The 25,188-nt window shown below is 47.1% G+C and overlaps 4 protein-coding genes across 8 annotated transcripts in view; 2 read left to right on the forward strand and 2 right to left on the reverse strand.

The window, feature by feature from the left end:
- Positions 1–777: 777 nt before the first annotated feature.
- Positions 778–5,227, forward strand: rab5b (RAB5B, member RAS oncogene family). Its single transcript, XM_053440420.1, has 5 exons — positions 778–943; positions 1,299–1,450; positions 1,752–1,874; positions 2,055–2,148; positions 2,489–5,227. The coding sequence occupies exons 1-5, from the start codon at positions 778–780 to the stop codon at positions 2,602–2,604; spliced, it is 651 nt and encodes a 216-aa protein (XP_053296395.1). The 3' UTR covers positions 2,605–5,227.
- On the reverse strand, positions 4,909–9,720 carry dbr1 (debranching RNA lariats 1). The gene is made up of 9 exons (XM_053440418.1): positions 9,579–9,720; positions 8,361–8,575; positions 8,152–8,276; positions 7,995–8,075; positions 7,657–7,742; positions 7,339–7,563; positions 7,171–7,248; positions 6,942–7,087; positions 4,909–6,856 (listed from the first exon to the last, which is right to left on the reverse strand). Exons 2-9 carry the CDS (start codon positions 8,555–8,557, stop codon positions 6,100–6,102), a joined length of 1,695 nt encoding a protein of 564 aa, XP_053296393.1. The 5' UTR covers positions 8,558–8,575; positions 9,579–9,720; the 3' UTR covers positions 4,909–6,099.
- A 623-nt stretch (positions 9,721–10,343) lies between these two features.
- Positions 10,344–19,385, forward strand: armc8 (armadillo repeat containing 8). Of its 5 annotated transcripts, none has more exons than XM_053440426.1 (22): positions 10,344–10,562; positions 12,064–12,140; positions 13,437–13,508; positions 13,651–13,793; positions 13,882–13,979; positions 14,271–14,363; positions 14,459–14,539; positions 14,630–14,705; positions 14,821–14,911; positions 15,003–15,063; positions 15,150–15,350; positions 15,616–15,711; positions 15,805–15,887; positions 16,007–16,088; positions 16,242–16,328; positions 16,604–16,696; positions 16,805–16,954; positions 17,334–17,429; positions 17,559–17,654; positions 17,741–17,834; positions 17,992–18,085; positions 18,180–19,385. In XM_053440426.1, the coding sequence occupies exons 1-22, from the start codon at positions 10,518–10,520 to the stop codon at positions 18,211–18,213; spliced, it is 2,043 nt and encodes a 680-aa protein (XP_053296401.1). In that variant the 5' UTR covers positions 10,344–10,517; the 3' UTR covers positions 18,214–19,385. The 5 variants fall into 5 exon arrangements, with proteins under 5 accessions (XP_053296401.1, XP_053296402.1, XP_053296399.1 ...); XM_053440427.1 differs by having other exon boundaries at positions 10,349–10,562; positions 17,741–17,813; XM_053440424.1 differs by lacking the exon at positions 10,344–10,562 and adding an exon at positions 10,608–10,648.
- Positions 19,386–20,125: 740 nt separating this feature from the next.
- kcnh3 (potassium voltage-gated channel, subfamily H (eag-related), member 3) overlaps positions 20,126–25,188 on the reverse strand; it is a 91,147-nt gene continuing 86,084 nt past the window's right edge. The window contains 4 exon segments of the mRNA XM_053440428.1: positions 20,126–22,434; positions 23,043–23,095; positions 23,194–23,294; positions 24,384–24,640. Coding sequence (XP_053296403.1) covers positions 21,475–22,434; positions 23,043–23,095; positions 23,194–23,294; positions 24,384–24,640 — 1,371 coding nt within the window. The 3' untranslated portion in view covers positions 20,126–21,474.

The following is a 25,188-nucleotide window of genomic DNA, read 5'->3' on the forward strand; positions in this document are numbered from 1 at the left end:
GCACCTTCAGTCACTTAAGAGCCTCTAATGAACCAAACCCCCGTCTGCATGCGAGTGGACGGAGGGAGGAAGCTGTAGGAAAACCTCACTGAGGGATTCGAACCCAGAACCTTCCTGGATCCATGTGGACAAGCTTAATATGAATACTTGATATGAGCTTTATGTTCTACAGGTTTCTAGTGTGAGCAAATAAAACCTGTCATTAAAGTCTGTGTTGATCCGTCCCCGAGGGGCTTGGAACAGACCGCGTGTTTGTTCTGGTGCGTGAACACATGAACACAGTGAGCAGAGGGTGAAGAGACACACAACACAAAGTAAAGAGCCATTACAGGGAGAACTGTGAGAAAGATAAAGACAAGGAATTAAAGTTATAAATTAAATATAGACTCAAATATAAGCTTTAGACACCGATGGATAAATAATAAACTAGTAATATTACATGTATGTAAAATGTCCCGATGCCCATTAGCCTGCTCCCTGTTTGTGTTAGAACTAATAAATCAATCATTAGTTGTGTATTTGTTATTTATATTGTAAACTACAGTAGATTTGCTCCATTCAAACCTGTGTGTCCTCTGGAGGTCAAAGGTGAGTCACAGTGTCGTGGACTAACTCGTCCTCTTCACACAGGTACAGCCCGGAGAGCAGAGACGTCCCCAGTGAGACTCGACCACAGACGGTCCTCTGAAGCAACGTGAGCGACTTCCCAGACGCACCCGTCTCCGGTCCAGGGAGGAGGCCCCCCCCCCCCCCCCCCCCCCACACCCCCACCCCGGTATGAGCTCCAGAGGGAGCGGTGGCCGCACCAACGGCTCACTGCCCCAGACCAAGATCTGCCAGTTCAAGCTGGTGCTGCTGGGGGACATGGCCGTGGGCAAGTCCAGCCTGGTGCTGCGCTTCGTCAAGGGACAGTTTGACGAGTTCCAGGAGACGACCATCGGAGGTGAGGACGAAGGGGGGGGGGGGAAAGGGGAAGAAGGTTGTTAATTTGGTTTGTGGGTCTGAGGGAACTTTTCTAATGTGAAACCAGCAACTCAACAGAGAAGAGACACGTTTCAAGTCCTGCATTCAAAGGTTCACTAGTGTAAAAGTACTAAAATATCAAATCTGTTTCTTTTCTGCATATTAAGAGAATAAGATATAGATATTAGGTGCAAGAGCAACATTAATCTACTATAGAACTGACCAGGGAGCTCCATCTGTATCATCACATGGTAGAGTCAACATTCAGAGGAACTAGAAGTATAATGCTCGAGCATCCAGCTGACCCCCTGTCCTCTGTCTGTCTGTGTGTCCAGCTGCTTTCCTGGCCCAGTCCGTGTGTCTAGATGACACCACGGTGAAGTTCGAGATCTGGGACACCGCGGGTCAGGAGCGATACCACAGCCTGGCGCCCATGTACTACCGCGGAGCTCAGGCCGCCATCGTCGTGTTTGACATCACCAAGCCGGTACGGTTCTTCAGCGGAGTCATCTGTGGAGTTCTGGTTATTACCACAAGTGTTATTACATATTCATGGTTTATTTCCAGCTGCTAAATCTCACAGAACCTACATTGAGAGTCAAACCAGTTCAAACCTCCACCGAGGACCAACCGTCCCTCTCATGAAGCCACATTTAAATTCACAGACAACCACATGACCTCCTCGGATTAATGTATAACCAGCAGTTATACATTAATGTTAATATTACACCAGTTAACGTGTTCACGCGTGTGTTGTGTTATCTGACCTCAGTTGTGTGTTTGTGCAGGACACGTTTGAGAGAGCCAAGGCCTGGGTGAAGGAGCTGCAGCGACAGGCCAGTCCCAACATCGTTATCGCTCTGGCTGGGAACAAGGCGGACCTGGCCGAGAAGAGACTGGTGGAGTACGAGGTAACACACTGGAGTTCAAACCCTCTTCCTGAGCTACAGCCTGGACATTATACATTATATCTAACAGCAGGATGCAACCAGCCTTGATACAGCTGAATATTATCTCTAATAATAACCAGTTCACCTGCTTGATGGCAGTTTTTCAAACCACAGCTGATGATCTGTTTCTGTTCGTGGCAGGAGGCTCAGACGTATGCTGACGACACCGGCCTGCTCTTCATGGAGACCTCGGCCAAGACGGCCATGAACGTCAACGAGCTCTTCCTGGCCATCGGTGAGAGGCGGCAGGAGAATGATCGGGGGGGATCAAGAAGTTAGGAATGAGTCCCTCTGGATTCAAGGAAACTTCAGGGCAGGAACCAGTGGGTGGGACAAACACCAGTGGGCGGGTCTGAAACGTGTCAATCAACCTGGAGGACGTCACATGGGGCTTGAAATCTAAAAATCCATTAAGAAGATATTAAGTGTAATAGATTTATACCTTCTAAGGCCTTTGATGTTAAGGAAACTGACATTTTATTCCAAATTAATCCTCATAAATGTTTTGTTTTATACATGAATTCTCTGTTAGTTTTAATTTATTCTAAATATTTCACGTTTTCTTGTCCCTGCAGCAAAGAAGATGCCAAAGACCGACACCCAGAACCCGACCCACGCAGCGCGGCACCGCGGCGTCAACCTCCAGGACCCAGACGCTCACTCCACCCGGGCCTGCTGCGGTGGGAACTAGACCTCCACGACTCCCACCAGTACTCCCACCATCCTCACCACCACAGCCCGTCAACCCTCCCGTCTCCTGGCCCCCGGGCCCGCGGCGGGGTAACCCAGTATCTACACCCACTCCTCCTCCATTCATCCCCCTGTCCGAGCAGACAGATAATTTAAAAATGAGAGAACGAGTCCAGAGCGACTCAGATCCTGCATCTGGAAACGACGAGGGCAGGTTTAGAGACGACTGAGACAGAGAAGTGCAAAATAAAGAATGTGGAAGACGGGGGCAAAGCCTGTTGTAGTATTTAGCACTAATAACCGTGAGTTCTCTTTTTGTTTCAGCCTTGTTTGATTGTGTGAAAATGCACAAACTGAGCAGCACACGCCAGTGAGCGGCTAAGACAGAAAAAAAAGGCGCAAGCATCTGCTCCTCCTGAACCAATCAGATCCCGCTGTGAATAACTCCATGTAATGTATATGAATGAGCCCATCACTCCTAAACCCTCCGTGTCCTGCCTGGCGCCCCCTGGTGTCAGTGGTACCACTCAGGGCCTCGTCAGATCAGACCTATGGCACAGTTTATCCAACAGAAGTTCATTTGTGTGTATTTGTTGTCCGGTGTTTTTGACTTGACGGCTTGTAGTGATGCTCCCGGTCCACCCACACTCCTTTAGTCCACGTGAAGCTAATGGTTACAAGTTTTTTACATCTGGAGAAGCAGCAGCAGGTTGTCGGGTCCGACTCGTTCACAACAGCAGGAACATGTGGGGAGCATTCAGGCGAGGGGCGGAGCCTGTAGAGCAGCAGGAGGCCGGACATGACGTATAAATTCAGCTGTGGAAAGATCAGTGTTTGGTATTTGTCGCGTGTTGGAAACGTCAACACGTCCTCTTGCTCGCTTTGAATTTGACAGATATTTTACTGCTGATTTCTCATTTGAACATTCTCCTGACATTTTTCCAGGGGGCTGCAGGAAAAGATCCAGAAAAATGTCCGGAGCAAATAACCAGACATTTTTTATTCTCACATTCAGCCCCTCTGGATTATTTCAGGAAAATGTGTGGATATTCAAACCTGGTATTAACATCCGATCACAAGGGGTCAGCGCTCAGTTCAGGACTGAGACGTGTCCTGAGATGTGTTATGCATGTGGCCACATTCTTCTCAGAGTCAATACACACACACACACACACATACAGAAGGACGTCCTCTGACCCACATGTTTCACAATGAACTAAACTAATTATTACGCTTTTCAGTGACAATGCTTCAATTGGTTTCTGGCCACCACCACGATATCAACAGAACAGAATTTCTATTTTTATTAAATTGATAAAATCAGATTCAATCAGCTTCTCCTGACTCCTCTCTCTCCCAGACACACACACACACACACCTGTAAACTCAGACTACATCCTTTGTGAACACGGGTGATGAACGTGCACGTAGAGCGGGGAAGTGAGACCCGATCACGAGTGGTCACCTTAATACCAGGTCTGAACAGAGCCAACCACACATGCTGCATGTTTCATGAAAAACAGTTTCAGTTGTGTTTCAGTGTCTTTGCTCGAGTGCTGATGAGGAGAGATGTGATCATCGCAGGCTGCAGCTCTTAGAAACAATATAAACTTCAGTGAGTGTAGGAAGTCACAGGACTTTAGTTTATGTACGAGCAGGAAACCGAAAGCTGTGACTAACCATGTGTCTGTAGCAGAGAGAGAGAATCCATCAAACGCTTGAAGTTCCTGGTCTGAGTAAAGTATTAAATCTCAATTATGACAGTTAGTGAAAGTCCAGCTGAGACTAAATCAAATATCACATGTATCTGCACATCTAGTTTACCTTGTTCTTAATCCGTCTCTTTTCCTCCATGGTTTAACTGATTCACTTAACTTAATTCAATGCTCTTAAAACAGTGTGTGCTTGGTTGCCGTCTTAAAGCTCGGATGAAGAAAATGAAGAAAGACGTAGAAGATTAAAACGCACATACACAAGAAAAACAAAAAACAGAAGTGCCTATTCCCAGTTTTCTTTCTCTGTGAATCCTGTTTCTTTACGTGTGGAGCTTTGTAGGCAAAGTGCAGGAAAAACCATCTCCACCATCGGCTCGCATTATAAACCAGTAACCCGGCCCACTGTCATCAGGCTCTACTGTAACGGCTTTTTGTATGGATGTGAAGATCTTGTTGAATACACTGTATGTTGTATATTATTGTGTCTTAACTTTGATGGAAGTGTACGTTGGCTTTCGAGCACACTTGTGAACCTGGAGTGTATCGTCTGAAGGACTCATAGATGTTAGGAATCTGATTCAAACAAATACTGGTGTTCAGGAAAAATGGTTTTGTTCCGCTTTATTGTCAAAGTCATGCAAATTCTAAAACTTAAAAAATGTGGCAAACTAATTAAAAGTCTCAAAATTGAAGGAAACAAATATTATTCAAAAGATATGATAATTAGTTCATCCCTCCAAAGACATTAAGTGCTCATCACACACAATAAGTACATCTGTTCATTCTTCAGCGATCACAGGTACGTTCAGTGTTCTGTGCAATTATGACAAGTCGTTAAAAACAGGACTTGATTTCTCATCTGCACCTACAGTATGTAACGTGTTCAATAAAGCTGTGAACGGCACCGTGCACGATGCTTCTCTTCAGATATGTGAAATGATTTTAAAGACTGTACGCTGGCATTTATTCACTTTAAAAGAAATATTTTAATTACACAGCCTCTTTAATCATTGCTGTTGACTTGGAAAGTTACAAAATATAAAACAATTTAACACAGAAAATCAAAAATCTGTTCTCTAAAATTTTCTCGGTCTGATTAAAATGTATAAAAAGCATTTGAACAAATAAAGAATGTCATGGCTGTAACTGCCCTTCTGTGGAAACTACGTGCAGAAACTAACTTGGTCATTTACAATTTACATTTCAATGGAATTCCAAAGGATAAACCACTGAAATTTCAACCTGAGATTAGTTTTCTCATGTTTTTGGATGTAAATGATTGAAAAGGACAAAAATCTTAAAGATTGAGCAGGAATGTGAATCCTGACGGAACAGCTCATGCAAATTAATAAAATAAGGCAGTTCTAATTTTTGCAACTGACAAATTCAAACTGTTCAAAGTATCTGACGACATTACTTAAAGGATTCTACAGAAAAAGCTGCTTCATCGTCTGTTACCAGATTACACACTGAGCGATTAGCGGCTGTTTGTGGTAAAACAAAAAGGAACTTACTCTATAAAAAATAATCTATAGAAAACACTTAGCAGCTGCGTTGTGGCTGCTGAGGAAACTTTTGTTGCTAAATTTTTTGTCCCAATTGATTATTGTGCTTCCATAACTCTACTTTGTACAGTTCATGTTGGAAGCTGTATATAAAAAACAAGCAGTAAATACATGTCACTTTTACAAATCAATACAAACTAACGGAGGATTGTTCGTTGTGGGACAGATGTGTTGTGGGAGGAGTCCTCACCTTCGGCCTCGTCTCACCCTGACTCTCTAATCCTCACACTCCTCGTCCTCCACGGCCGCGTAGATCACCTGGTTCCTGCGTTTGATCATGGGCGTCGTGCCGCGGCTGCCGGGATTCACAGCCTCGTCACTCGTACGTTTTAAGATTCGAGAAGCGGAGTCGTCCTCTTCCCCCCCCTCGCCTTCTCCTTCACTCTCTGATCCAGAGTGAGAGCGAGCGGCAGCGGGGGTCGAGTGGGAGGGAGGAGGCAGCTTCATTAAGTCGGACAGGTTATTGGGTGAAACTTTGGATTTTGGCTCAGGCAGAACCATGCGGGCGGGGGTGTGGGGGTCAGGGAGCTCGTCTCCCTTTGCTGCTGCTGCTTTCGACCCGTTCTCCTCCTCCTCCTCCTCCTCCTCCTCTTCATCCCATTCATCCTCTATGGTGATCTCATCAGGATTACAGGAGCTGGACATCCCCGAGGTGTCGGTTGGATACTCGCTCGGCTCGTCTGCGCTTCCCACACTATTCCCGTCTTCATCGTCCTCCTCCCCTCCAGTGCTGCCCTGGAACTTCCCCACCTCCCCCAGCTGCCCGTCCTGGGCGTAGAGGTCCGTGAGACCCAACGTGGCACAGAGCTCCGTCGTCTGGGGGTTGGTGCTGTAGCTGGGGGCGGCGTGGTGCTGGGGCCTGTTGGGGTCGTAGGCCGGCACAGTCCGGCTGAAGTTGTCTGGAATGGAGAGGTCACCGCTGAGATCCTCCATCACCTTCATCATAGCTGCTTCTGAAGCCCTGAAGTCCCACCTGGTGGAGAGAGAAGGTCCACATCGTAAAACACAGCACGGATCAAAACTGTAAGCACAACTCCAGCTCTTGATTATCTGCGTACCGTTCGTGCAGGCCATTGTTCTCAGGGGGGTTCCAGTTGTGGAGGGTGGTCCTCTGTAGGCTGTTGGTGGCCTTCAGAATAGCGAGCCACTCTGGATCGTACTCGAGACCCTCTGAGGAACCCGGTCTCTCTGGAACATCCACAATCTGCAACCAAAGTCATTGCTTCAAACTATCGTCCCTTCATTTCAAATCTACTTGATCTGTGTGAATTCACACAGAACTCTCACCTGTAGGAACTCCCTGTGGGGCAGACACTTATCCAGAGACAGGAACTTGGTCACACGTGGAGCAGCGTTACCTTTAGGCTGAAGAGAGGAGAATTCACTCAGCTGATGAACTACAGGAGAGAATTAGACTTGTTTTTCCCCGAGCTGCAGAAAGAGTGCGTCTCTCACCGGATGCTGCATGACGGCAGCAAATTTCACATGGAGATGAGCAGAGAACCAGTAGTTGGGCTGGAGGTGAGACATGAGCTCCTCGGCCGCAGGACTTCCCAGAGTGTTTGACTCCACCTCCTGTCGCAGAAACTTCTTCTTGCGCAGCAGCTCCCCCACGCTGCCGTAGTAGTAGATTCCTCTGGGCCAGTCGTGGCTCATGAAAATGTCCATGGGCATCTGGATCTTAGTAGAGGAAACAAAAACACACCGTTTAGATAAACACAGGGATAATCTGTGTGAGCACTGTACATGAGGAGAAGATGAAACTCTATTTACCTGTTTTAATCTGAACACCTCGATGTTTCGGATGTGATACACACTGCGTAGAGTGTCAGGGTTGTATGGAGGGAATTCATGATGACCTGAAAGAGAAGGCATTCCTCCTTAATGTACTACATAGTGTTTTCATACCATTAAAACCCAACATCTGTGTGATAACCTAAAATGACAGAAACCATCTTGAGGAAGAAGTTACTTTTACTCTTTAAGTTTGGTCCATATCCCATTCACTAACATAGGAGGCAGAGTTTATGACCAGCCACCAGGAGGCATAGTGGAGTTCTGACTGTTGGGAGTTGTGACTTAAATCCTTCAGGCGGTAAAACGAAACCAACCTTTTCTGTAGTCACGTGATTTGAAGATTCCAGATAAGCCACCGATTCGAATCCCCTTGTAGCGAATCACACCGGCGTAACCTAACAGCACACAGTCTTATTAACACCTGGGAATCCACCGATGTGCAGACACTGAGTTTAATCTACTGGTTCCTACCCAGATAGTAAATGTTTGGTGCCACCCAGCCCCCGTAGGAAAGCTCCTGCATGTGGTTGGACGCCTCGTGGTTCCCTCCGATGAAGATGGTGAGAACCGGAGCCTTCTTCTCTCCAGAGTAGTATCTGCAACACACAGTGACCCTCAAGTTTCAAACGCTCTCCCTCATATCTTACACTTTCAGAAACTTAAAGAACCAAAGAACTGACTTGTAGAAGGTTTGCATCGTTCGGTACTTGGCCGGCACCGCCATGCACTTCATGTCTCCCTCGTTTCTCACGGCCTGGAAGTCGCCGCAGCAGAGCAGCAGGTCCACCTTCACCCCCTCCTTCTTCTCCAGGAAGGCGATGGTCTCATAGATCTTGTCGAGCTCCCCGTGGCAGCAGCCCTCTACTGCGATCTTCATGCTGGACAGACGAGTGAGCTGCAGGTTCACAGAGAGAGACACATTCACAGTGAGGCTTGTGTTCTCTGCTCCACACAGACACACACACAGACACAGAGATCTGATGTTTACAGGTTATTTTAATGATGAGTCAGGGAACAAGTATGAAACACTGGTGATGATGTTGTTTTCACGAAAAACTAAAAGTAATGACGGAGCTGCAAAAACTAATCTATTACTCGACCGTCAAGCTTCTCAGCAACTCATTTTACAATCAAATACTTATTGTTGTTATTTATTTAGACCGAAATAACAGAGGTTTTCTGTTCTAACACTTTAAATATGAAGTCCATATATATATATATCTTTGGATTGATGATTGTTGTCGTTAGTTGCTGCCCAACTGACAACAGAACATTAATTAATCAATGGATTTTATAACAAAAAGTTCAGTTTATGGATGATTAAGTTAATTTATTATTGGAAATGATGATTATTAAAATGCTAAGCTGTAGGTAGGAACGTTGATTCTCATATATCTGTTGATTCATGTAAAATAATTTGTCTGAACACAGCACCTGGTGAAATGTAGATGAGCAAAAACTGAATTTTGTGCATGAGGAAAGAAACTGAAACTATATTGTTTTACATATTTGAACTCTGAATGAATGAATGAGTGAATGAGTGAATGAATGAGTGAACGCCCCTGTGACACACTGAGAACCCAAAGATCCTGAAACAACACACACGCATGAATTAGCAGAGACGCAGCTCGTGTTGTGTCTTGTCCATGTGTCCACGTTTCACTGGGACACATGGAGTTAATGCTACATCCACCTAGCATTAGCATGTGTGTGTCAACAAGAGCATTAGTTCGTATTGAATCTTCTCCGCGTCCTCACGTGCGTTCAAAGTTTATTGTGAGTGACTTCTGCAGCGCAACACAACATGCAGCAGCAAGCTAGGCTAACAGAAGGCACAACAACGTCACGTCTCCCAGTCAGAGCACAACACAACAGACACACACACGGCGGACACTCACAGTGACGGGTGAAGAGCTGAGGAACGTGTGTTTCTACTCTAACGAGCCGGAAACTCACAGACTGGATCTAAAAATCATGATTCCGCTGATTTCACAAACATGAATTTTCCCACCTCGCGTCCGTCGCCTTATGCGCATGCGCAAAACGTCACCGGCTTAAGTAAATATTAGGAAGTGATACTCGACAGCAGATTCGACCAAAGAAAATTAAATATATCAAATTGATTTTGATTTATATTAACATGTTGTATAGTAGATAAATACAGTGACGTCATTTCACTTGTTTTTAAATCATTGATTAAATATTATTATACACGGAAAGATTTGAAAACCTAATTTTATCTGGTTTAATAGATCTGGTTTATTATGCTATTTTATTAATTATGTTTGTGTTGTTTAGTCTCCATGACTTTATAATCACATTGTTGTAAACAACAACACTCTCTCGTGTTGAATTAATTGTTGAGTTACAAAAATGAAGCTATGAATCCATATTTTCATGACTTAAAGGTTGAAGGACACAAGTTTCCACAGATAAAACATGATTCTTATTTTTATTATTGTGTTTTAATAGGAAGTCTGTTATCATCCATGACCAGATGTATGTTTGTATTTTTATTTCTGTGTGGGTCGAGTTATTGTGTCGAAAGTGAATCCAGGAGACGTCACAGTTATAAACAACATTTACCTGGTGGATAAACCCAGTGTGTGAGCAGCTCTCTGAATTAGCTCCCGTGTTTTCTTCTTGTTTTCCCCGCAGCTGGAAGCTACAGCTCCGCTCGCACCGGAGCTCGACCCCCGGTTCTCAGCCCAGCCTGACCCCGGAGCTCCGGGGCCGAGCCGCACTCACTTTTTGAGGAGCCGCTCCACAGCTGCTCTGGGGGGCGGAGTGTCTGCACGGTGCTGCGCCGACTGGGGCGCTCGATCGGGGGAAGAGAGATGGCGTGTCTGCTGGAGGCCCCTCTCCGCATCAGCGTGCTGTCTGTGAGTGTCACCGCCGCGGCCGCGTTAGCATCATGCTAACCGCAGCAGCGGAGGGTTCGTTTAATCTCTTCGGTCACAGCGCGGAGGTGTGTGTCCTCTGTTAGCATCGAGCTAACTCAGAGGCTTTGCAACATGTAGCACTGTGGAGCGGCGCGCCTACGTAGCGTGCGTTGACCTGTTTTCTACTCCGACCTCACCCGGACGGGCGGGAACACTCCGGATACAGCCAGGGATTCGTGTGGTTAATGTCCGCCCGCCCCGCCGGTGTGTAGAGTAACACAAATCGAGCGAAAGAAGTAGCTGTCAAGTGTCACTCGGAATGAGTTAGCAGCTAATTGCTAAGTGACAGCGCTGCCGCTGCTATCATACAAACACACACCACGAGTGCATAATGCATTAGTAGAAGATGAGCTACAGATGTGATATTTTTATTACAACCTCCAACTTATCTTATTATTCCACTCGCGTCGCTGTGGCTTGTGAATTACACAGCAAACTTAGCGTAGTTTAGCTAGCTACCGTTAGCCCAACCACCAGCCTGTGGTTAAGCTAGCGAAGCTAACCACTCACTGGTTTCCTCCGGGAGTTCTCCCAGCTCAAAGCTCCTGTACGCAGGCGGAAGTCTCGCTTCTAGTCCCCGTGTTTGTGTTCGTTATTCCCGCAGCTGGCGGTGACCGTCAGGTGCAACTTGTCTGAAGTTAGCAGGACAATTGATTTGAAACTGATCTCAGTCAGGATTCCAGCAGTAAAACGCCCCCACATGCAGAAAGGAGACTGTTTACAATGTCTCATCTTTTATTTGTGCATTTACAAGCTGCCTTGTGTTGTGTATTATTGTGTCTGTGAATCTGATCCGTGCACATGGAGGTTTGTGGATAAAGACAGGGACAGAATGGGCTGAGCACCATGGTGGCACCAGGAGCATCAGCGTGGTGTCCGCCGGGTGAGGGTCACTCCTCTGGGGGTCGTGTGGAACGTTCTGGTCCAAGCTCCCAGTGATAAACAAAGTTGTGTGGTGTCGTCATGTGCAGCCACCGGGGGCCACATGCAGCACGTCCCGGGGCCGTGCACGCTGCGTGACGGTCTATCGGCAACTTTCCACTATACCTGAGTTAAATAATCAGGAATCAATGAATGGAGCATTTGTTTTTGTAGAACTTGAAGGGATAGATCACTACAAAATGAAAACTACGTAATTATCTCCTCACCACTATGTAAATGCTGATGTTAAAACGCCTCCATGCTGCTCCTGTGGTTTTTATATCCAAGTGCTGTATGGAGGCCTTTTTATTTATACTGTATGTTTGAAGACCTTTTACTTTTTGGTTTTGGCTGCAACACTGTTTACCCCCCGACACTCCACAAGTGATCTGTGGACTCAAACCCGAACCCTTTTGAAATGTGAAGCCACTCAAACATGTGCACTGTACAAAGAATCAGAGCAGCGTACAGACGGTTTGTGTCATTTTGTCCCTTGTGTGTTCCATTTGCCCTCGTGCAGGAAGTCACGGCCACTAGTCGCCATTATGTTGACCGGCTGTTCGACCCCGACCCACAGAAAGTGCTGCAGGGAGTCATGTAAGTCCTGCTGATTCAATACCTACTCAAACATTGTCCTCCCTGGTGCATGCAGGGATGTGATATTCAAAGACTGGTCTGTCCTGTTAGCTATGTCCCCAGCTGGTTTACTGGAGGAGTGTGGACTTTATTCAGCCGATGCATTTCACCACAGACAGATTTATTTATTTATCTTCATGAATTCCGCTGGTGTTGCTGTAGGTGGTGGATTAAAATAACCTCTTTGAATGTCGCACATTGAAGTTATTCTGTGGACGACATTACTGGTGGTGTTGTTGCTGCAGGGCCATGACCTCTGTGTTTACTTCTTTCATGTGACGGCCTATTTCAAAATGCATTTCTATCTGGCTCCCTCTCTCTCTCTCTCTCTCTCTCTCCCTCTCCCCCCCCTTCATTCACTTTCACTCTCTGTCTCGATTGCACTGACCTAGACTCTGACTATTACATCGTTATTTTTAACTTCTAAGGAGACTAGCTTAGGTTACGACTTGCACCACTCCACCAGCTGAGCACCTGACTGGCCCGCCTGCCTGCTACAGCTGTACTTTTCCACTAGCCCCACTCACCTGCTATTTGATATCATCTCGGGCGCTCGCAGTGCAGGAGACAGGGCGGGTGGAAAAATGCAGTGAACACAAATTAACACACTCATTCTTATTTACCAATACATATTCTCCCTCTAGCAGGTTATAGTACTATGCATAAAATACTGCAAAATCTTTACTTTTGCTCAAACTTCCAGTGAGCAGCAGTTTTGCAGATTGCACTTTGAGGTGGATAGATAACCAAAATCAAGGACTGCAGAGCACAGGGTCGACAAATCTGGTATTTTGAAGACTAGAGAACGAAGCCTGGTCTGACTACTCTTGATTTGTTCTAAGGCTAAAGCTGCTGGGGTCAGAGTTTGATGGCAGCAGCATGAATGCGTGGCGCTCACCTGCCTTGTGTCAACAGTCAGAGCTGCTGCTGCTGGTGTGGTGATGTTTTCTTTAAACACTTTGACCTCCTTATACCAATCAATCCTGGTTTGTGCGTCACAGCCTCCCCTCAGGATTGTTCCTACTACAAGTGTGAAGTTGTGTGCATGTGTTTTTATCAGTATGTGTTGTACTTGTACTGAGATGCTGCTACACTGTAATTTGAAGGTAAATATACCGTATCATCTTGAAGGCTGTGATCTGCAGCGTTACCATATCCACCCTTGAAGTTGTGTTATGCTTGTGACGCACATTTGTCACAGTTGCTTCAAAGACATTACGGAGAAGGGAGCTTTCATGTGTGTGTCTGGTTTCACAGTGACATGAAGAATGCTGTGATTGGAAACAACAAGCAGAAAGCCAATCTGATCGTCCTCGGAGCTGTGCCCAGGTCCGTCCAGTTCTTACCATCTCTCTTTCTGCTCCACACTTTCTGACCTTATGAGACAGAGACATACAAATCAGAACTATCCAAAGTACACAATGTAATTTACTATCTGGTGTTTATATCTGTGTTTCTTCATCGTCTCCAGGTTACTATACCTTCTCCAGCAGAGCTCGTCCAGTCTGGAGCTGCGGACCGAGTGCTCCGTGGTGCTGGGCAGCTTGGCCATGGGCACCGAGAACAACATCAAGTCCCTGGTGGACTGTCACATCATCCCCGCCCTTCTCCAAGGTTCGGGCAGGACGCTCCTTCAAATCTGCAGGAGGCCACAGCCTCGGTGAACCAGGTCTAAAGGATCCTGTGTGTTTTGTGCTCACAGGTCTCTTGTGTCCAGACCTGATCTTCATTGAAGCGTGTCTTCGATGCCTGAGAACGGTCTTCATCAGTCCGGTCACTCCTGTGCAGCTGCTCTACACTGTAGGTTGTCTGGACAGAGTTTCACCGGCTGAACACACGAGCAACAATGTGATTGTGGACTTAACTTTTTCGGATTAGCAAGAGCTTCACTCATACAGTTGCCAGTTTGTACACTTCACAGACGTCTCACATTCATTTGTCCTCTTGTGCAGAAACATTTTTTTATTTAGTTTAATATTTACACACATTTCAATGATAATATCACTAATACAGATTAATGTAGATTTAAAACAAGCCCATGTAACTTTTACAGCTTACAGCCCCATGTTATGATGAATTCTGTCTCTCTAGGACCCCACTGTGATTCCCCATCTAATGTCTCTCCTGAGCCGCTCACAGAGAACCCAGGAGTACATCACACAGATCTTCTCCCACTGTTGTAAGGTATTTGTTGGTATTTGGTCAAACACTGTGGAGTCCTGCGCACATGAAGCCAGACTACGATTGTTGTAGTTGTTCATATGTTTGTGTGTCTGCAGACCCCGGAGCACCAGACGGTTCTTTTCAACCACGGTGCCATCCAGAACATCGCCCCTCTCCTGATCTCACCCTCTTATAAGGTACATGGCCGCCACCGAGTAGGTGAACAGTATGAGACAGTTTATGATAAAACCTTGTACATGCTGAGATCCCTCTTTGTGTCTCTCCAGGTCCGGATGCAGGCGTTAAAGTGTTTCTCAGTCCTGGCCTATGAGAACACTCAGGTCTCCATGACACTCGTGAATGGTGAGGACGTGTCTTCTCTTCTCGTCTCTTCTCCTCTTGTCTCTTCTCTTCTTTTCTATTCCTGTCTGTTCTCATGAACTTCACGTTTCAACCCATGTATCTGTTTGTCCCTCAGTGCTGGTGGATGGGGAGCTGCTCTCTCAGGTTTTTGTCAGAATGATGCAAAGGGATCAACCCATTGAAATGCAGCTAACAGCGGCCAAATGGTAAGTGACTTAGACCCATATGAATTATTATCCATGAATAATAAGTACATTTCCTGTATAAACTTAAATGTGAAATCTTCCTTTGTCTCAGTTTAACGTACATGTGTCGAGCGGGTGCAATAAAGACAGATGACAGCTGCATCGTCCTAAAGGTTGGATTTCCTGAGATCTATTAATTATGATAATTATATAATAACACTTTGTAGTTACTGTAAATATGACTGTGTCTCTCACCCAGACTCTGCCGTGCTTGGTGCGGATGTGCAGTAAAGAGCATTTGCTGGAGGAGAGGGTGGAGGGGGCAGAGACGCTGGCCTACCTGATGGAGCCCGACGTGGAGCTGCAGAGGATCGCCAGCACCACCGACCACCTGGTGGCCATGTTGGCCGACTACTTTAAATACCCCAGCTCGGTGTCGGCCATCACGGACATCAAGAGGGTCAGTCACTGTCTGAGCTTGTTAGCATGCGAACATTAGCTGATGAGACGTAAACACAAACTGAAGCTGAAGCTGAGAAGTCCTTTGATTTTCAAGTATTTGGTCCTAAACAGATCGGACAAGCACCCGAGGCTCGAAGCCAAGACAATCCACAAGTGATTACAACCTGATTGAGCTTCACTGCTTGGTGTAATTTTTTGCTACAGATGTTTTCCTGCAGCTGCTAAATGATAAACTCACTCTCTGTCCACTCTGTCATCTGCAGCTGGATCATGACCTGAAACACGCTCACGAGCTGAGACAAGCTGCTTTCAAGCTCTACGCCTCGCTCGGCTCCAACGACGAGGACATCCGCAAGAAGGTGACCTGTCTCACAGCGCATTGTGTTTATGAATCAACAGTATAATCTCATGCGTACATGTTAACTAACCCATCCCCTTCTCCTTTCATCCAGATCACAGAGACGGAGAACATGATGGACCGGATAGTCAGTGGCCTTTCAGAATCCAGCATCAAGGTCCGGTTGGCGGCCGTCAGGTACGACATGAGCCGCTCGTGAAACTAAATGAAAGGAATAAAGAGAACAAACTTTTGGTGAAAGGATATTCAAGGGCTGCTTATTAGACCAGTTTTATTAATTGATTTATTTTCTACAGGTGTCTTCACAGTCTCTCACGATCAGTGCAGCAGCTGAGGACCAGCTTCCACGACCACGCGGTGTGGAAACCCCTCATGAAGGTCAGTGGAGAACACACACTTCTATTTAGGGTTAAAGAAAAAGCTCTATTCAGATTTGAAGACTCAGTGAAGCACCAGTTCTCCGGCTGGATGTAACCTGGTGTGTGAACATAATCAACATATCAAGTAACACGGTGTGTTTTGGTTTTGTAGCTGCTCCAGAACGCCCCAGATGAAGTCCTGGTCATGGCCTCCTCAACACTATGCAATCTACTGTTGGAGTTCTCACCCAGCAAAGAGGTGCACACACACACACACACGCACACACACACACACACACACACACACACACACACCAAGCTTTATCGTGACTTTCAGCTCATCTGTGTGCATCCCAACTTTCCTCTCACTGATTGTGTGTTTTTCTCAGCTGTAAAAAGCTGAAGCAACACGTTCACCACATCACCTCAGAACGTGATGTGTAAATAATGTGTTTCCACTGCCCCCGTGTGGCCACAACAGATTTAGTTATTGCAGTTTTAATATTGAGACCGTTTGTTTCTGTTCATCTGCAGCCGATCCTGGAGTCGGGGGTAATTGAGTTACTATGCAGTCTGACCCAGAGTGACAGTCCTGCACTGAGGGTCAATGGGATCTGGGCCCTGATGGTAAGAAGAGGAGTTTATGTATTTTCTCCAAAGCCTTTTACACGTTTAGAACGGTAAACATATTTTTTACATCCTGATTATGTGCTAACGAAACGTGTGTGTGTTCAGAACATGGCGTTTCAGGCCGATCAGAAGGTGAAGGTGGAGATCGTCCGGTGTCTGGGGACAGAGCAGCTGTTCCGCCTGCTGTCCGACCCCGACACCAACGTGCTGATGAAGACCCTCGGTCTGCTGCGCAACCTGCTGTCAACGCGCCCGGTGAGACTTGATTAGAGGCTGAGAGCATTAAAAGCCAATTTACCTTCAGCCTGAAACATCTGCACCGACAGTGAGGACTGAACAGAGTGAATCAGTGACTGGTCCAGGGTCTGTTGTCCAAATTAAACTCGTAGAAAGAGGATTCTAGTGATTTCAAAGAACAGAGCTGCAGGAGCTAAGAAGCACTTGTTCCCCTGATGTCACAATTAAGATGCTTTAACTCACCTCAGCTCCAACCTTCAAGCTTCACACTTTCTCACCTGCTCTGTAGATTTGAATATTCATGAATGTGCTGAATCTGCATGAGTTCTTTAGAAATGAGTGAGAAGCCAGCAGCTTGCACACTGACTGACTCTCTCCTCTCCTCTGGTGTCGTCAGCACATTGACCAGATCATGAGTTCTCACGGGAAGCAGATCATGCAGGCAGTGACCCTCATCCTGGAGGCAGAGCACAGCATAGAGGTGAAAGAGCAGGTGAGCTCCTCCATCAGGAAACAACCTTCAGCTGCAGACACACGTTTGAACATCTCTCTCATTAGCATTAAACAAAAGAGAGAATCCAAAGGCAGCTCTGATGAAACAAAACTTTTCTCTTTCTGCCAGACGTTGTGTATCTTGGCCAACATCGGAGACGGCAACACAGCCAAGGATCTCATCATGACCAACGACGACATGCTCCAGAAAATCAAGTACTACATGGTAATGAGCAGAACAACCTGTAGCTCACTCCTGTTCAACTCAAAGACTTCTTCTAATGTCTAAGACGTGTTAATCTGTTTCCTCAGGGGCATTCGAATGTGAAGCTGCAGCTCGCCGCCACCTTCTGCATCTCGAACCTGATCTGGAATGAGGAGGACGGTAAGGGATCGGGGTCTCAAGGTTTACTCACTTTTGTTTTTATTAGATAATACACACACACAGAGATTCCTCCAGAGTGAGAATGTTTGTAAATTCTGTAAAGTTCCATTAGCACGCAGATGAAATGAGATCGTGGCCGATGGGATGACTCAGTGTCGCTCTGTGGATTCTGTGCCAGGTTCTCAGGAGCGTCAGGACAAGCTGAGGGAGATGGGCTTCGTGGACATCCTGCACAAACTCACCCAGGCCCCCGACTCCAGCCTCAGTGACAGGTGGGCCTCGACATGAAAACACACAACCCTCTGGACCCTGGTAATGAAGCAGGTGGACTGACTGTGTGTGTGTGTGTGTGTGTGTGTGTCTCAGGGCGAAGACGGCGATGCAGCAGTACCTGGCATGACTTCAGAGGGGGGAGGTCCTCTCCTGCCAGCCTCACTAACAATCGTCTGGACGGCGTGGCGTTGGTTCTTTTTGTTCTGATGCACAAAGACACCTTTTCTTGGACCTGTGGCTGGCGAGCGTTCACCCCCCCCCCGCCCGGTGTCCGGCAGCACCACCTCGACGGCTCTGCTCTCTCCAGACCTCTCGCTGGGAGGATCTGAGAACGTGGTTGTTGGGAAATCAACGGTTTGGAGGGTTTCACGTGTTTTTCCCTTTTTCTCCTTCCTGCAGGGAGGAAGTGACATTTTTCCTTTTGAGACTTTGCGATTTAAGAATTGCCTCTTTTTTTTTTTTTTCTTCTTCTTCTTCTTTGGTTGGAGAGCAGCAGCCGCTCACCGGCGCCGCCCGGTGCTCGTGGACTCCTGGTTCTGGAGACGCGGGTCCCAGAGAAACCGGACTACGAGAGTTTTGACACACGGCTGTTGGACAGCAAAGCTTCCCAGTTTTATTTTGTTTTTTAATTTTAAACTAATAATATTAATGTTTCCTTAAGGCGTCACAATTAAGGACACATTTGGAAAAAACACAGACTGCCTATTTTGAAATTTTGGGTGTTTTTTTTGTGGATACATACCTCGTAAATATATATATATATATATAAACATAAATATATATTTTTGGATTTTTATTTCCCCCGCCCTGTCTCTTTCTCATTCGCCCTCTGAACCCAGGTTCTCGGTGAATCACTGAGGCCGGATTCATGAGTCTGAACTTGATCATGGTGTGTGGAGGTGAAAGGAAATGTGTTCCCCTAGTTTTCTTTTTCACGGTTGTGGTTCTGTGTGCACTGGAGCCGTCACGTTTGTCCAGCATCCTTATGATCCCAATGGGAGATGTAGTTCCAGAGTGGAGGGCGCTCGCTCTTTTTTTTTTTTTCCTCTGTTTCAGGAAGGGAAGAGAGGAAATGAGGAATAATGGAAGAACATTTTGAGACTGACCCCTGGAGGGTAGAAGCACCAAGTGCAGCCACGAAAGCAGAATCCTGTGCGACACTGTTTCGTTGCCTCTCTCGTATTCTTTCTTTTCCCACCAGGATCTTTCTCGAGTGTTGTTCCCTGACATTTCAAACCTTACTGAAGCTCTGATAGAATGAATGTTACCATTAAAAACATATGCAGACCTGAAGAAGGATCTCCTCTGTGACGCGTCTTATTTCTGTGGAACCGGTCGTTCAAATGGAGATTCGATCGTTTTCTGATTCAAACTCACACGTATTCAAAAGGTCTAAAAGAGGATTCGGTTCAGTGCTGATCAATTATAGCTTTCTTTTCTAATGACAGTAAATAGTGAACGTTTCTCACGTCTTTCAAAAGATATGGATTTTACCATCATGTGACAGAGACAAAAAAAAAGCCTAATTTGCATAAATGACCAATTTGACTCTTTTGCTTAAAAGAAATAAGAAAATAACACATTTGATTAATTCACCATATTTTTTGCTTTGGTAATGAATAATCTTTCTTCCTCCAGATTATTATTATTCGGGTCTTAAAGAATTTCATGCATTATCTTTACCACTTGGAGTCCATCTCCATTTCAGATCTAATTTAAATGTTATTTTATTCAAACTCATGAAATGCTGACACACGAGTGGAGTCACAGGCGGAGCTCTTACAAAACAACACTTCTTTATTGTCGTACAGTTTGTCATCCTGGTAAAGTTTCTTTTTTAAATGTAACAGTAGTCATTAATAAAATACATCTGAAACCCAGCAGCCTCCATCGAGCCGGCCGTCCGTCGACTCCCATCAGCCCCTCGGCCCTCGACAGCTCAACAGCAGGCACGTTCCTCATGCAACAAGAAGCTGTGACATGCATTTGATTTAAAACCTTTTAAACCCCCCCCCCCCCACCCACCCCCCAGCCTCAGAGAACACCTGCCGGGGATCCGAGCTCCTCAGACGTGAGTTCTGCTCAGTGAACCTGTGTCTCAGAGTCCGGCTCGTCCCTCCCGGCCCCCGTTACTGAAAATAGAAACCAGAAATCTGACTCTCTATATTACACATTGTATATAATGCCGTGCACGGAGCACCTCGGCCAAGCAAAGACAGAAATGCACGGAAGTCCTGAGACCTCCAGAGTGATGCAGCCTGGGAATCGTAGCTTTCGAGCTGTAGGCTTGTGCCTTGTACCAGGGGGGGGGGAGAGGAGAGGATGCCCATGATGACGTGTGCGTATTCCAAGATATGCTCTGTGTGTGTTTGTGTGCATGTGTGTGTGTGTGTGCTACATAAGGATCGGGAGGGTTAAACCCAGTCTGGAGTGAAACCTTAAATCATAAACCTCCTCTTCGGCCTTGAATCTCCCAGAAGTTCAACATGTTTCCTCCTCAACCAAAAGAAAAGTAATAAATAGATGTTAGATCGAGGTGCAGTTCTCTGATAGATAGATGTATAGATACTTTATTAATCCTGTGACTTCCTGGTGTCAATTTGGATCCGAATGCAGCCGGCAGTCAGCAGCTGAGGGACTTTAGAGGAAAGTGTTTCAATGGAGAAGGCACGAATGGCTGGATGGCTGAAGCTCAGGAGTGAAGTGGGAGTCTGCTGTACAATCTGGTAGGCTGGTTGTAAACAGTCCTGGTGGTGAGATAAACTGTGGGATGTTGGTTTCTGAGCTGTTCTTCTTCCAGATATCTGCGGACTTCAAACCTCTTTACAGGGAAATGAACCAACTCTAACATCTTCTAGTGTCGTGAGGTGTGTGTGTGTGTGAAGAGATGAATCCACGTGGATGAGCTGAAGACTGTAAAACAGGCTCAACAGCAGATCTGACACCGCGGAGACAGAATGGAGATTTACATTCCCAGTCCCGGTGCCGGTGCTTTAGATCATCCAGCTGAGAGATCTGCTCTTTTTTTAAAGAGGAGGAGAAATCCATACTGGGCTTAAAGAGCAGTGACTGTGGGTTAGTTTCACCGGCGGCTCCGCAGATCGATGGAAGTGGTTTAAAAAGATGTGCTCTGGTCCTGTGAGTCCCACTGAAGCTGCTCGAGTGTTGATGCTGTGAGACGTGCTGCTGTCATCACGTCAGGTGTCTGTCCACCTGTCCGTCCTCTCAGAGCAGCCGTCTGCCTCCTGATGGTTTTCACTCCGTCGGCCTGTCCTCTCTGTCCTCCCTGTCCTCTCCGTCCTCTCTGTCCTCCCTGTCCTCTCTGTCCTCTCTGTCCCTGATCTGCTACGTCACCGTCTCCTCTCACGGTTGCTCAGTTCCAGCTCCTTCATAACGCCGGCTCCTCTTCATCGATGAAGCTGATGTGCTCTGCGGAGGACCTCCCCTCCTGCGCCTGTCGTCCCCACTCCTGCATCTCCAGCTCCTGGGGCTGAGGGACAGGTCCTGCGTCCCCGTGGTGCAGCTGACGTTTACACCAAGCTGGAGTCTGGAGGTCTCCTCCCTGCCTCCTCCACGCACAGGCAAGGTCCAGGGACAAGGGCAGGGAGAGGGTGGAGGGGTGCAGGGGGACGGCCGGGGACACGAGGGGGACAGGGGGGGGAGGCCCCAACCGCTGGTCTCCAGGAGAGGACGTTAGTGATGGGGGAGCAGAGCAGTGGGAGGACAGGGGAGGGGCGGGGTCTGGGGAGGGAGGCGGGGGCAGCAGACCTCTGCTGGCACAGCTGGCCGGTCGGGACGGGTGAGGGCCTTGACAGGGGGACAGGGACGGCGAGGACGAGAGAGACATGGAGAAGGAGAGAGAGGGCGAGGGCGTGTGAGAGGTCGGGGGGGGCTGGTCCTGCAGGGCCGGCACTAAGACGCCGTTACTGGAGGAGGCGTGGCGGCTCCCGGGGGCCGGGGGGGCATCAGGGAAACCGTCCTCAGCTGAGAGGAGGTCGGAGGTCACCGGGCTCGTGGCCCCCGGGGACCCTGACGGAGAAGATCGAGGCCTTCTGAGTGCGTGAGGAGTCGGGAGAAGACATCCCGGCAAATCCACAGCGTCCATGTCTCCACTGTCCAACAGGGAGCGACTGTCCGGTCTCTGCAGGGAGCAAGGCGTGGCGGTGGGCGGAGCCACGAGGGGGGCGCTCGTCGACAGCTGGCTGGCGCTGCTAGGGGGCGGGGTCAAATTGGACACCATGGACATCAGGATGGGCTGCACGGCCGTTTGGAGGAGGGGCCTGAGGAGGAGCGTCATCTCCTGCAGCTCCTGACTGAGCTGGGACACTTGTTTGGAGAGACTGTTCATCTGTGAGAGGACGAGAGACAGCGTCAACAGACAGGACACGGGGGGGGGGGGGGGGGGGGGGGGTCAAGACTCTTATTACTTTGTACAAAGTTCATCAGACTCGTCAACACAGTAAATCTGAAATGTGATAATTGGCCACAAGATAAAAAGGTCAGGAATTGATGGGTCAATATTTTATGAGCCTATCATATATTTTTATGTGAAAGGATTGGAACTGTAAATTGTACTGAATAAAAATCTTTATATTTTTTCATCACTGCCTAAATATCAGATGTTCAGGATTAAATAAGGTGCCAATTGGTGAAATTTGTATCATTGGCAAAGTTTTTAGGCAGAAACTGGACAAAAGTGAATTAAAACTATAATTAAACTATAAGTATCATTGTTAAGTTGAGGATTTATGAGCCAAATGAAAAGTGCTTCATGGGTGACCACATGGTGGCGCTGTACACAGCAAAATAAAGTAATTTCTTTGTTATTGGGAAAGTTGTAGTGAAATGTGTTGTGTAGTTTGATAAACATTCTGCTGATTAACAAACTAATAATTAAAGCTTTGTTGTGGATGTGTAAACATCTTCATCTTCATCTTCATCCTCATCCTCACTCACCTCCTCCGTCAGTTTGGAAACACTCTGCTTGATCTCAGTCTGCTCCCGGATTCCTGCAGCAACACAAACACACACACACACACACACACACACGTGAACGAGGATCCTACACAAACACCCGTGGGTGCGACACGGTGGTCCAGCGGGTTACCTGGGAACGGGGAGGGAGACGCTACAGGTGAGAGACCGGGGCTGAACTCGAACCTCTGGGACGAGGTGGAGCTCGTCTCTGCTTCGATTCCATCCACAAACCTGTGCAGAGAGAGAGAGAGAGAGAGGGAGGGGGATGAGAGGGGGATGAGAGAGAGGGAGGGAGAAAGAGAGAGAGAGAGGGAGAGAGAGGGAGAGAGGGATGAGAGAGGGAGGGATGAGAGAGAGAGAGAGAAAGAGAGGGAGAGGGAGAGAGAGAGAGAGGGATGAGAGAGAGAGGGAGGGATGAGAGAGAGAGAGGGATGAGTGAGGGAGGATGAGAGAGAGAGAGAGAGAGAGAGATGAAAGGAGAAATAAAGCAGTGATCACAGTGTGTTGCCAAATTGTCCATCAGCAGCTTGTGTTCACACACCGCAGCACACACACACACACACACACACACACACAGACACACACACACCGCTGCACAGACACACACACACACACACACACACACACACACACACACACACACACACACACACCTCATCTTCACTGTGTGAAAATCTTCACACCTTCAAACATCAGCCAGGCCCCATGTGATCTGCTGGTTGCCATGGCAGCCCGACACTTTGCTGCAGTCAGACTTCAGATTGTGTGTGTGTGTGTGTGTGTGTGTGTGTGTGTGTGTGTCTATCTGCAGGTGTTTATGATTGTGTATTTGCTTGTGTGCATGTGTGTTTCAATGCATGTTTGCTTATCGGTATCATTTTTATGTGTCCATGTGTGCGTATGTTTGTGCATGTATGTGTTTTTCTTGGTGTGTGCATATTTTTGTGTGTGTATGCATGCAGTTGTCGACGTGTGTGTGTATATACGTGTGAGTGCATGTATGTATGTATGTATGTGTGCTACGTTTGTGTTTATCTGCAGGTGTTTATGTTTAGCTTGTGTGAACGTGTGTTTGTTTTTGTGCATGTGTGTTTCAATACGTTTGTGCTTATCAGTGTCATTTTTTATGTATCCATGTGTGTGTACGTGTTTGTGTATTTGCAAGTGTGTTTGTGCACGTGTGTGTGCATGCATCTGTCTGTTTTAATTTTGCATATGTTTGTGCAGATTTTTGAGTCTGTATGTATGTTTGTGTGTGTGTGTGTGTGTGTGTGTTTGTGTGTGTGTGTGTGTGTGTGTGTGTGTGTGTGTGTGTGTTACCGGGGGCTGAGTTCCGGCGGTGCGCTGCAGAAGCTGACCACGGGGATCTGCAGGGTGGAGGGCCGGGTGTGGTCGGAGGGCGCCCTGAAGGGCCGGGGGGGCAGCAGCGGGGAGCGCAGGGGGGAGCTCAGCCCCCTGCTGAGGCGCAGCGGGGAGCGGGGGGGTCGGGACACAGAGCTCTGCTCTTCGTCGCCCTCCTCATCCTCACGGATCGACGGCAGCTTCTTCACCAGGCCGCCGTTGCTCTCCCAGTCCACCTGAGAGGAGGGGGGGGGGGGGGGGGGTGGACAGTGAAGTGAACGAATAGAGAGTGAGTTGGTTAACGAGCGCAGTGGCGAGGTTGTGCCAGTAGGGGGCAGACACACATCAGATCTCACTTCAACCTCCCACTCAGAGCGTTTAAGGAGAAACATCCAGATTCACATTTATGTTTATTTTTAGAAGATGTTTTGTTTCACACTTTTTACTCCAGTGTTGTTCAAATCAAATCAAATCATCTGCAGCAAGAAGCAACTGTCTCCACATGAAACATCATTTAGGTTTTAATTTAGATCCAAACCAAATTGCACTCACAATTAAAATCATCTGAACATATAACATCATATAACATCATATCTTTCCATGTAAGAGAAAGTGAAAACATGGTGTTGAGCTTCATCACATCCTTCATCCTTCACTAACAGACAGACGTATCAAAGACACAACACTAAGAAACTAAACTTAATTCTGAAAAATAATTCTGTATCATAAATAAAAAAATGAAATATCGTCTCAATGTTTGAAGACGACAGAAGGTTCAGAAAAC

The sequence above is a fragment of the Pleuronectes platessa genome, chromosome 14, assembly GCF_947347685.1.
Source record: "Pleuronectes platessa chromosome 14, fPlePla1.1, whole genome shotgun sequence".
Taxonomy (NCBI): domain Eukaryota; kingdom Metazoa; phylum Chordata; class Actinopteri; order Pleuronectiformes; family Pleuronectidae; genus Pleuronectes; species Pleuronectes platessa.